Source organism: Entelurus aequoreus, linkage group LG05 (genome assembly GCF_033978785.1).
Source record: "Entelurus aequoreus isolate RoL-2023_Sb linkage group LG05, RoL_Eaeq_v1.1, whole genome shotgun sequence".
Lineage (NCBI taxonomy): Eukaryota > Metazoa > Chordata > Actinopteri > Syngnathiformes > Syngnathidae > Entelurus > Entelurus aequoreus.
The window spans coordinates 23,076,219-23,088,919 of record NC_084735.1 but is presented as its reverse complement, the minus strand read 5'-3'; the positions used below and the strand labels follow the sequence as shown (position 1 = coordinate 23,088,919).

General features: G+C 36.9%; 1 protein-coding gene across 4 annotated transcripts in view; it reads left to right on the top strand.

The window, feature by feature from the left end:
• The window catches only part of col11a2 (collagen, type XI, alpha 2), a 92,141-nt gene that overhangs the window by 26,808 nt on the left and 52,632 nt on the right, over positions 1-12,701 (top strand). For all 4 annotated transcript variants that reach the window (XM_062047441.1, XM_062047440.1, XM_062047438.1 and 1 more), the window contains exon 3: positions 7,989-8,219. In XM_062047441.1, coding sequence (XP_061903425.1) covers positions 7,989-8,219 — 231 coding nt within the window. The remainder of the gene's footprint in view (positions 1-7,988; positions 8,220-12,701) is intronic.

Here is a 12,701-nt window from a genome sequence, read left to right as displayed (position 1 = left end):
TTAAAACTTTGTTCATATATAAGGCGCACCGCATAATAAGGCGCATAGAATAGACGCTACAGTAGAGGCTGGGGTTACGTTATGCATCCATTAGATGGAGCTGTGCTAAAGGGAATGTCAACAAAACAGTCAGATAGGTCAGTCAAACTTTATTAATAGATTACAAACCAGCGTTCTGACAACTCCGTTCACTCCCAAAATGAATAAACAGCTGTTTTATTATTTTTCCCCAGGTAAAGTCAGTAACGTGGTATTTTGTTTATTTTTTTAACAACAGCAAGGTATAACATGAAGTGCAACATTTATATCACATAGTGGAGGGGAACTTTTCCTCGATTCAATAAACACGTAAAAAAACAGTCTGATACTGTTACGGTAAATCAAACGTCACAATATAGTAACACTTGAAATAGTGCAAAGCAATAACGATATATCAATAACTCAACGTTAATGTCACACAACACAACACACAAAATAAACATGTAAAGCTCACCTTATGAAGTTATTCCTCATCTACGAATCCCTCGAATTCTTCTTCTTCAGTGTCCGAATTAAACAGTTGGGCGGATACGGCATCCAACATGCCGTCTCGTCGAAGTCGTCATTAATCGAGTCAGTGTCGCTGCTGCTCTATTCCCGTGTTCTACTGCGTGACTGATCGTCTTAAGTTTAAACTCTGTGTCGTAAGCGTGTCTCTTAATAGGAGCCATTTTGGGGTCTTTACATAAACATACAAATGGAAATGAAACGGCATGCCTCGCACAGTCATATATCCCAGCATGCACCGCGCGCTTCTTATTCTACGGGGGGAAATGAAGTCGGCGGCTGCTTACCGTAGTTGCGAGACCTGTTGTGGCTCAATATTGGTCCATATATAAGGCGCACCGGATTATAAGGCGCACTGTCAGCTTTTGAGAAAATTGGAGGTTTTTAGGTGCGCTTTATAGTGCGGAAAATACGGTAATAAAAAAGCCAGAATAACAACTAGCAGCCACCCTGCCAACACTCCCACAAACTGTCACTAGCCCTGTGGTGCACTCAAAAGTTTGAAATCGCAAAACTCATTAACTTTAGGGTTGCTACAATGATTAGGATTAAAAAAATAAATCCACTCGACCTTGTTGCTTAAGGTGTTCTGTGGAAGAAAGCCGGGTTTGGGAGGAGGCTTTGTCAAAAATGCTGTGGATACTTAATACTTCAAATCACACATTGCTTGTCCATTGATTTCTTTGGACTCAGATTGAGCTAGTAGTATTAGAAAAATTTAGTAAAAATGCCAAAAAATAATTAAAACCAAACAAAATAGCTAAAGACAGGTGCGACCACTAGATATTGATCATGTGCTGCCGGGCACAAAATGGCTGTGGGTTGATAAAACATCTGTACACAGGGACAAGGATCGCACAACAAAGCATATTTTTAACCAGTCTGTGGTTCGTGACTTGAAAAATTGGAACAATGAGCTTCTACTGTAACAATTTGCAGTCACCTTGTTACAATAGATTATGGTAGCTATCATTAGCTAGGCAAATTGCTATCATTAGCTAGCAACAAAGAAAGCTAATGCGCGTACACATCAGACTAAAATCAAAGAGTGTAAGCGTAAGAGGGTGGGGTGTCATGCTTGAAATCCATTTGAAAGTTAGCGCTCCCATTAGCGTAAAAGATGCAAACACCCCCTTTAATTCATTATTTAGCTATAATTATATTTATATTATTATAGCATTTAAATTACTATTGTTTAACTTGCATGTCACAAAATTCTTTAAAAATGTGAAAAGGCAAAATTGGTATATTTTTAAGTATTATATGTATGTATGTTGCCACAATGCGCTTCAAAGTGTGCGGCTTCCCCCTAGTGCAGATTTATTTAAGCACATATTGTATGTTTTTTTGATCAAAATTAAGCATTTTTAGCATAACAATGTCCAAATTAACTAAAAAATAACAATACTACATGGGGGTGGCAAAAAAAATGTATTTTCGAATAAATCGCGATTCTTATTTGTAACGATTCTTCAAAGCAATCAAAAATTGATTTTGTATATTTTTTTAAATTGTGATTTATTTTTATTTTTTTCTAATCTGTCCTGTCCAGCCACCAAGGCAAATCACATTGTTGATGTAGATCACAGGTGTCAAACTCAAGGCCCGGGGGCCAAATCTGGCCCACCTCATTATTGATGTGGCCCGCGAAAGCCTGGAAATAATATGCGTTAATAAAATGCTTAATCTTTTCTTAGTAAATATAATTATTTCCCTTTTTGACATTAAAAATCATGTACTGCATGCAATTGCATATCTTTTAAAATTCAATATTATCAAAATCAAAATATTACACTATATTGTATTCCAAACATATGTTTTGTTAAAATAAAGATAAATACTGTACTTAAATATCTGCTTGACTTATGATTTTTTTAAAAATTACCAATCAAATTGTAGACTGTAAAATTGACAATAGATTTTAAGGTTAAATTCCACCGACTGAGTTTTTTTTACCGTAAAATCAACTTTGGTACTGTTTTTTTCCATATACAGTAAGATACTAAAACGTTAAAAAACTAACAAAAAAACATTGAAACAACAAGATTTTACGGTAAAAAACAAACAAACTGGCAGCTCTGTTGCATGAATTTTACCGCTAAAAACAGTGGTATTGTTTTTCCATTCCATTTATTCTATTTTTTTATATGCTGTAAAAAAAAAAAAAACCACTGCTTTTACCGTAAAATTCTGGTGACTGAGCTGCCAGTTTTTAAAGTAAAATTTAAAGATTTTTTTTGCAGCTTATGAAAAAATAAATATTGTTTATATATATATATATATATATATATATATATATATATATATATATATATATATATATATATGTATATATGTATATATGTATATATGTATATATGTATATATATATATATATATATATATATATATATATATATATATATATATATATATATATGTATATATATATGTATATATATATGTATATGTATATATATATGTATATATATATGTATATGTATATATATATATATGTATATATATATATATGTATATATATATGTATGTATATATATATATATATATATATATATATATGTATATATATATATATATATGTATATATATATATATGTATATATATATATGTATATATATATATATATATATGTATATATATATATATATATATATATATATATATATGTATATATATATATATATATATATATGTATATATATATATACATATATATGTATATATATATATATATGTATATATATATATATATATATATATATATATATATGTATATATATGTATATATATGTATATGTATATATATATGTATATGTATATATATATATATATATGTATATGTATATATATATGTATATGTATATGTATATATATATATATATATATATATATATATATATATATATATATATATATATATGTATATATATATATATATGTATATATATATATATGTATATATATATATATATATATATATGTATATATATATATATATGTATATATATATATATATATATATATATATATATATATATATATATATATATATATATATATATATATATATATATATATATATATATATATATATATATATATGTATATATATATATATATGTATATATGTATATATGTATATATATGTATATATATATATATATATGTATATATATATATATATATATATATGTATATATATATATATATATATATATATATATGTATATATATATATATATATATGTATGTATATATATATATATATATATAAGTGATGTATACATTTGTTTGAGCTGTTTATCTATTTAATGGAGGAATACAGTTAATCATAGATCCAGCACCCAATGTTATTTAAAAAAAGTATTGATTTTGAACCGAGAATAGATTCTGAATCGAATCATTACCCTTGAGAATCGAACTGAATCATGTGGTGCCCAAAGATTCACAGCCTAACTACTACAGTAATATTGGGCACTAGATGAGACCAAATCATTGTGGTTGCTGATTGGCTCAGCCTCAGGCAATAGATTAAAATGAAAAATAGGGATGTGTGTAAAGGTGACACTTGGCAAAAGGCGCCGATCCCATGGGTGCTTCGAAGCCCGAGCACCCACGTAGGATTGACAGCAACTTTCAATTTTTAAAATTATTTTTGTTGTATCAATCTTGTTGTTGTTACTTTTGTGGCAAATTTTGGCCCGTTTTACATAATAAAGGTCCCAACTCACATAGTCTATTATTAATAAAGTCTAACCAAGATTTCACTGTGCCCAGTAATGAACTAATGACACAATCATCTTAACTTGGAACACACTGCACACGAGCGAATGAATCATACTTACTCAACAGCCATACATGTCACACTAAGGGTGGCAGTATGAACAATGCCAACACTGTCATAAACATATGCCATATAGTGACAAACACATTTTGGAAGAATATTTGCACCGCAACACAACATAAACACTACAGAACAAATTCCCAGAATTCCCTGCAGCACCAACTCTTCCGGGACGCTACAATATAAACAAACGCCATTGGTGGATCTACACCTAACATCCGCTGTAATGATACCATGTACAATAGCGTATCTAGTCGATACTACTATGATTACATTTACTATGGCGTAGTGGGTAGAGCGGCCCTGCCAGAAACCTGAGGGTTGCAGGTTCGCTCCCCGCCTCTTGACATCCAAATCGCTGCCGTTGTGTCCTTGGGCAGGACACTTCACCTTTGCCCCCGGTGCCGCTCACACTGGTGAATGAGTGATGAATGAATGATAGGTGGTGGTCGGGGGGCCGTAGGTGCAAACTGGCAGCCTCACTTCCGTCAGTCTACCCCAGGGCAGCTGTGGCTACAAATGTAGCTTACCACCACAAGGTATGAATGAATGATGGGTTCCCACTTCTCTATGAGCGCTTTGAGTATCTAATAATAGAGAAGCGCAATATAAAATCTAATCCATTATTATTTTTATTTTTTTAAATCACAAAATCTTATTTTGTTTATTATTTTTTAAAATGATGTTTATAATGTGATCATCAGGACTCCTCTTCCTCCTATCCAGGAGATTGCAAAAAGCCGCTGCCTGACCAGGGCTCAGAAAACCTGCAGAGACTCCTCCCACCCCCACCAAGGACTGTTTTCACTGCTGGACTCTAGAAAGAGGTTCCGCAGACTCCGAAGCAGAACCTCCAGGTTCTGTAACAGCTTCTTCCCTCAGGCCGTAAGACTCTTGAACGCATCAAAATAATCCCCTCAATTCCCCCTAAAAATGGATTAACTCGCCGGAATATAAAGACAATATAACATACATCCATAAACGTGGATGCATATGCAAAAGTGCAATATATTTATCTGTACAGTAATCTATTTATTTATATCTGCACCTTATTGCTTTTTTATCCTGCACTACCATGAGCTAATGCAACAATTTTTCGTTCTTATCTGTACTGTAAAGTTCAAATTTGAATGACAATAAAAAGGAAGTCTAAGTCTAAATCTAAATTCAGGAAATATGTCCCTGGACACAGGAGGACTTTGAATATGACCAATGTATGATCCTGTAACTACTTGGTATCGGATCGATACCCAAATTTGTGGTATCATCCAAAACTAATGTAAGGTATCAAACAACAGAAGAATAAGTGATTATTACATTTTAACAGAAGTGTAGATAGAACATGTTAAAAGAGAAAGTAAGCATATATTAACAGTAAATGAACAAGTAGATTAATAATCCATTTTCTACCACTTGTCCTTAATAATTTTGACAAAATAATAGAATGATAAATGACACAATATGTTACTGCATATGTCAGCAGCTAAATTACGAGCCTTTGTTTGTTTACTTACTACTAAAAGACAAGTTCTCTTGTATGTTCAGTATTTTATTTAAGGACTAAATTGCAATAAGAAACATATGTTTAATGTACCCTGAGATTTTTTGTTAAAATAAAGCCAATAATGAAAATTTTTGTGGTGCCCTTTATTTAGAAAAGTACCAAAATACTTTTGGTATCGGGACAACACAAATACACACACACCGAGCACTCACTGGCAGAAATGTAGATCGGCGCCTATGACTCTTGAGGTGTCATTTAATGTCTAATGGGCTGTCATAATGTTTAGAAAATGTATTTACAAGGTTTCTTTATGCTGTAGCTATAAAAAAAAAAATTCAATTTTTAATGAATCATTTATACTTTGTGAAAATGTATTCACCACGGTGAGTCCCCGGAACCAATTAACTTTCTGTAATTGATACCCAATCCTAATGACAGTCGTTTATTGTCACGTGTATTTAATGATCACCATGATTGTTTTTCCTTACACTAGCAAAAGTGAAAGACTTAGACTTAGACTTCCTTTTTGTTGTCATTCAAATTTGAACTTTACAGCACAGATAAGAACGAAATTTTGTTACATAAGCTCATGGTAGTGCAGGATAAAAAAGCAATAAGGTGCATATATAAATAAATAAATATATATAAATAATATATAAATATATACACTACCGCTCAAAAGTTTGGAGTCACATTGAAATGTCCTTATTTTTGAAGGAAAAGCACTGTACTTTTCAATGAAGATAACTTTAAACTAGTCTTAACTTTAAAGAAACACATTCTATACATTGCTAATGTGGTAAATGACTATTCTAGCTGCAAATGTCTGTTTTTTTGTGCAATATCTACATAGGTGTATAGAGGCCCATTTCCAGAAACTATCACTCCAGTGTTCTAATGGTACAATGTGTTTGCTCATTGGCTCAGAAGGCTAATTGATGATTAGAAAACCCTTGTGCAATCATGTTCACACATCTGAAAACAGTTTAGCTCGTTACAGAAGCTACAAAACGGACCTTCCTTTGAGCAGATTGAGTTTCTGGAGCATCACATTTGTGGGGTCAATTAAACGCTCAAAATGGCCAGAAAAAGAGAACTTTCATCTGAAACTCGACAGTCTATTCTTGTTCTTAGAAATGAAGGCTATTCCACAAAATTGTTTGGGTGACCCCAAACTTTTGAACGGTAGTGTATATATATAAAATAAATAAATATATATACATATATATAAATAAATAAATAAATAAATAGATTACTGTACAGATAAATATATTGCACTTTTTCACATGGGTCCACGTTTATGGATGAATGTTGTATTGTCTTTTTTATTCCAGCGAGTTAATCCATTTTGGGGGGAGTTGAGGGGATAATTTAATTATGATGCGTTCAAGAGTCTTACGGCTTGAGGGAAGAAAGAAAAATAAATGAAAAGCTGCAAACTAGAACCTAAGTGACGTCACTAACGAGAGGCAACGCGAAGATGTCGAACTTTGATCTCGCTTGGAGACGGGAGGAAAAAAGAAACCGTGGCCACGTGGGACGGACCAATCAGCCGGGAGGGGCTCGGCACGACGCGCGGACAGAACTCTCATTGGCCGGCCTGACGCTTGCTCTCGCGCAGGGGAAGAGAAGTCTTTTTTTGTTGTTGTAGTTTTAGAAAGAAAAGCACAAAGACAAGAAAATGGGGATATTATAATAATCTTTTGTATCTTTTTATTCCGTCTTACTGTGCCGTCAGAGACTGTCCGGGGATCTTCAAGAGCGCACTTAACGCACGCCCTACACCTCCTCCTCCTTCCTTCCCTCACTCCCTCCACACCCACTCTCTCTGGCCCCCCACCGCCCCCCGATCCACGCGCGCACACACACACACACACTCTCGCACTTGGTGAGAGAAAGTAAAGCGGGAAAGTGAGGGTAGGGAGAGAGTGTGATCTTCCAGGTGTCTCTCCCCTCTTCGGCTGTCTCCATGGGGCTTTAGCGTCCTGCTAAAAGACATTTATCCCGCAAGGCCCCCTCTTTGGCGGCTCTCACTCCCCCCCCCTCCCGTTCCCAAGGAAACCCTGCCTTTTTTGTGTCTTGTCACCTCGCAGGAGGTTCAGTCGGGTGCCTCTCGTCGGCCGTCTGTCTGGGAGAGGACACCCTCGCACCCCGTCCTGGTGTCAGCGTCTGTCCGGGCAGACCTTTACCTACCCACCGCATCACTATGGATTTTGGAGCTTGCCCCTTCCGGAAGAAACGGAGACCATGGCGCTTGGACCTCTCCGCCATCGCCTTGGTGACCGTGGTGCTCGCCGTGTGCCAGAGCACCCTGGCGCAGGCAGGTAAGACCAACTCCCGTCCTGATTGTTGTTACTTGAGTATGGAAGTGTGTGCGACCTGATAATGGACGCGTGTGTATAAAAAAGGTAAATCTTGACTCTGATTGGTCTATAAAGAGACACGTTTAAGGTGGTTAATTGATGTTTATGTACATTAAATACTGATTAGGTCAATATGTAAAGATGTTGACATGATGTTGTTTATTGGCTGCGCATGCGTGCGGCGCCCGGTCCAGCCTGAGCACCAGAGCACCCATTGGTGCCTCCTGGCGCGCTCGCCATGTTGGGTCAGACGCAGTACGAGACGTGGACGAGCATTTGCATGGCAGCAAACATTTTAGGAGAGACGTCTTCATTTCGGACAATGTCCCCCTATGTGACGTAGGTGCCAAGCCCCCCCACCGCCCCCCTCCCTGCCTCCCTCTGGTGTGTACTTTGGAGGTTGCAGCCGTATGAATGCCCGTCCTGTGAGAGTGGGTGCGCGCTCGCGTTTTAGGTGCGCGTCAACACGCCTCCGTGCACTATAGGAGAAGTTTGTTTGATAAGAACAACCACGGCGTGACTCCCCCCCCCCCCCCCCCCCCTTCCTTCACGCGCACATTTTCTAGGCTACCTGTGCAAGCACCCCCACACCCCTCCCCCCCCAGTCGGTAAAGGAGCGACTTTCGGGAGGAGTGAGGTCAGATGAAATGCAGGAGGACGACGCATGAAAGCCAGGTTTTGTTCGCCGCAGAAAGTCCACGGATGTTCCTCAAGTCCACTTCTGAGCGGCAGGGAGCACCTCAAAGGCGCTCTGTGTCTTCCCGGATAAACACAACGCGGGCCGCCACTCAATAGCGCTTCTGTGAGCACCTTGTGGACCCCTCGGCTGGTCACGTGACCCAGTCTTCCGCCTTGGTGCAAAATATGAGGGCTCTCCACGCCTTGCGTTAGCAACCAGTGCTAAGTGAAATTCACATTTTGGCGCGCGTCCCGCGCTTAAAGCTAAGCAGAACTCCACCTCGCAACCCAGTCCACCCACACTTGCGGCGCCCTGCGCATGGACGAGCTAGGCGGCGGCGCTTTTCCGGGGGAAGGCGGCGGAGCGTGCCAGCGCTCTAATGACAGGCCGCGGTCTGGTGGAAGATGCTATTCCTGCCCACTGTTATTTGGGGGTCGGTGCGGGAGGCCAGCTGTGCTTTTTTCACAATAATGTCCGTGCACGTCATCTCCTTTCCAGACACGGACACGCTGGTGCACTTTGGAAATAAATGTTCAGTCGGTCTGGGTCAGGCCAGGGTTGTCAAACTCATTTTTATCGCGTTCACAGCTGCCCCCAACGAGCCACTTCTAACAGTGAAACCATATACATGTATAATAGCCGTGAATTGATTTACGTGGACCCCGAAGCAAACAAGTTGAAAAACTTATTCGGGTGTTACCATTTAGTGGTCAATTGTACGGAATATGTACTGTACTGTGCAATCTACTAATAAAAGTTTCAATCAATCAATCAATCAGCCACATAATATTATTACACAATTATCCCTTTTAATTCAACAAACTTTTGCACACTTTTTCAACCAGACATCAAGGTGACAAGCAGGTATTAAAGTCCAGCTATTGAAGAAGTCATTTCAAAAAGGGTTTCAATTACCAAAAAAATTGGAACAGCTTTTTGCGTCAAATATTATGAATAAAAAAAAAACTGGAAAAATAAATTCTGTCAAAATTGAAAAATCTTTATCAAAAATTTAGATTTTTAATATGGATGGCCAAATGAGACGAATAAAATAAATACATTTTTTAAATAATTACTTAAACGTGTCATTAATTGATTATGAATGGAATTAAACACATACGTCATTAATTTTATGTAAAATTCCATGCTTTTTCAAATAAAATAAAAAATAAAATCATGATTTAATTATTGGTTTCCATCATGGACAGGCTGGTGCACTTTGGAAATAAATGTTCAGCCCGTCTGGGTCAGGCCAGAGGTGTCAGACTCATTTTTAGCACATTTACACCTGCCCTCAACGAGCCACTTCTAACAGTGAAATCATATACATGTATAATAGCCACATAATATTATCACACAATTATCCCTTTTAATTCAACAAACTTTTGCACACTTTTTCAACCAGACATCAAGGTGACAAGCAGGTATTAAAGTCCAGCTATTGAAGAAGTCATTTCAAAAAGGGTTTCAACTACCAAAAAAATTGGAACAGCTTTTTGCGTCAAATATTATGAATTAAAAAAAACCTGGAAAAAATAAATTCTGTCAAAATTGAAAAATCTTTATCAAAAATTTAGATTTTTTTGGCCAAATGAGACGAATAAAATAAATAAAATTTTTAAATAATTACTTAAATGTGTCATTAATTGATTATGAATGAAATAAAACACATACGTCATTAATTTTATGTAAAATTCCATGCTTTTTAAAAAAAAAAAAAAATCATGATTTAATTATTGGTTTCCAGCATGGACACGCTGGTGCACTTTGGAAATAAATGTTCAGCCCGTCTGGGTCAGGCCAGGGATGTCAGACTCATTTTTATCACAGTTACAGCTGCCCTCAACGAGCCACTTCTAACAGTGAAACCATATAAATGTATAATCGCCACATAATATTATTACACAATTACCCCTTTTTTGTGGTGGAACAGGAGTTAGTACATGTGCCTCACAATACGAAGGTCCTGGGTTCGATCCCCAGGCTTGGGGTCTTTCTGTGTGGAGTTAGCATGTTCTCCCTGCGACTGCGTGGGTTCCCTCCTGGTACTGCGGCTTCCTCCCACCGCCAAAGACATGCACCTGGGGATAGGTTGATTGGCAACACTAAATTGGCCCTAGTGTGTGAATGTGAGTGTGAATGTTGTCTGCCTATCTGTGTTGGCCCTGCAATGAGGTGGTGACTTGTCCAGGGTGTATCCCGCCTTCCGCCCGAATGCAGCTGAGATAGGCTCCAGCCCCCCCTGCGACCCCAAAGGGGACAAGCGGTAGAAAATGGATGGATGGATGGATTATTCTATGCCAATAAACTTTTGCACACTTTTGCAATCAGACATCAAGGTGACAAGCAGGTGTTAAATTTCAGTAATTGAAGAATTCATTTCAAAAAGGGTTTCAATTGCCAAAAATAATGTAACAGTTTATTCCGTAAAATATTATGAATTTTTTAAAAAGTGGAAAAAAAATTCCGTCAAAATTATAACACATTTAGAAAAAATTACAATTTTCAATATGAATAGCCAAGTGAGACAAGTAAAATAAATAAATAAATGACAAATTCAATAATTACTTAAATGTGTCATTAATTGATTATTATTGGAATTAAACACATAAATGTGTCATTAATTTTATGTGAAATTCCATGCTTTAAAACAAAAACAAAAATCACGATTTAATTATTGGTTTTCAGCATAGACAGGCTGGTGAACTTTTGGAAATAAATGTCCAGTCCGTTTGGGTCAGGCCAGGGGTGTCCGACTCATTTTTATCACAGTTACAGCTGCCCCCAACAAGCCACTTCTAACAGTGACACCATATAATCGCCACATAATATTATTACAGAAACTTTGCACTCAGACGGGAAGGTGACAAGCAAGTATTAAAGTTCAGATATTGTAGAAGTAATTTCAAAAATGGTTTTAATGACAAAAGGGGCTTGGAATAGCATCCTGTGTCAAATAATATTGATTTAAAAAGAACTGCAGTTGCATGCAGTATAAATGGAAAAACAATTGTCAATTTTTTAATCAATTATCAAATTATGTCACAATTTAATAATTGATTTCATTATTTCAGTAATTAATAACACATTTAAGTAATTATTTAAAGATGTATTTAATTAGTGTCCTAATTGACCCTCCATACATTGACACAATTCCAGGTTTTTGCAGGCCACATAAAATGATGTGGCCTTGAGTTTGACACCTGGGCTATAGAACCATTGACGAACGGAAGCCTGAGTCATTAGAGCTGTTGTCTGGTTAAACGTGTATTCTGAGCACCTTCTCATCATTAGGAGCCCTTTGTACTGCGAGCAAATGCTCGGTAGGTATATGAACAGGTCAGCTGCAGCTTCATTCCGCTTTTGCTGACTCTGCATTCAAGCGGAAGGTCTGATGACAACAGACAAACGTGGGAACACAAGTGGGTTTCATCCACGCTGTTCCACCTTGCACCACAGGAGGCAGCAGCGAGACGTTAGTAGGAGTCCAGTTAGCAGCTCGGTTTTATTCTTTCAGGCCCTATAAATACATTGGAATGTAAATTGTCGTTCACCAACAGGAAAGGAGGCGCTAACTTGTCATCAAAAGCTATAAAAAAAACACGCCCAAGTTCAATTTTTGTGTTTAGGAGAGTGTTTATTGGCCTTGAAACACAGCATCTTAATGTCACTAAAGCGGGACACTGAGGTTGCACGGTTCCCCTCCGAGCGTGCAGTGGAATTATTTTGACTAGAAGACACTTTCCTGGACTGTGGTCACGTTT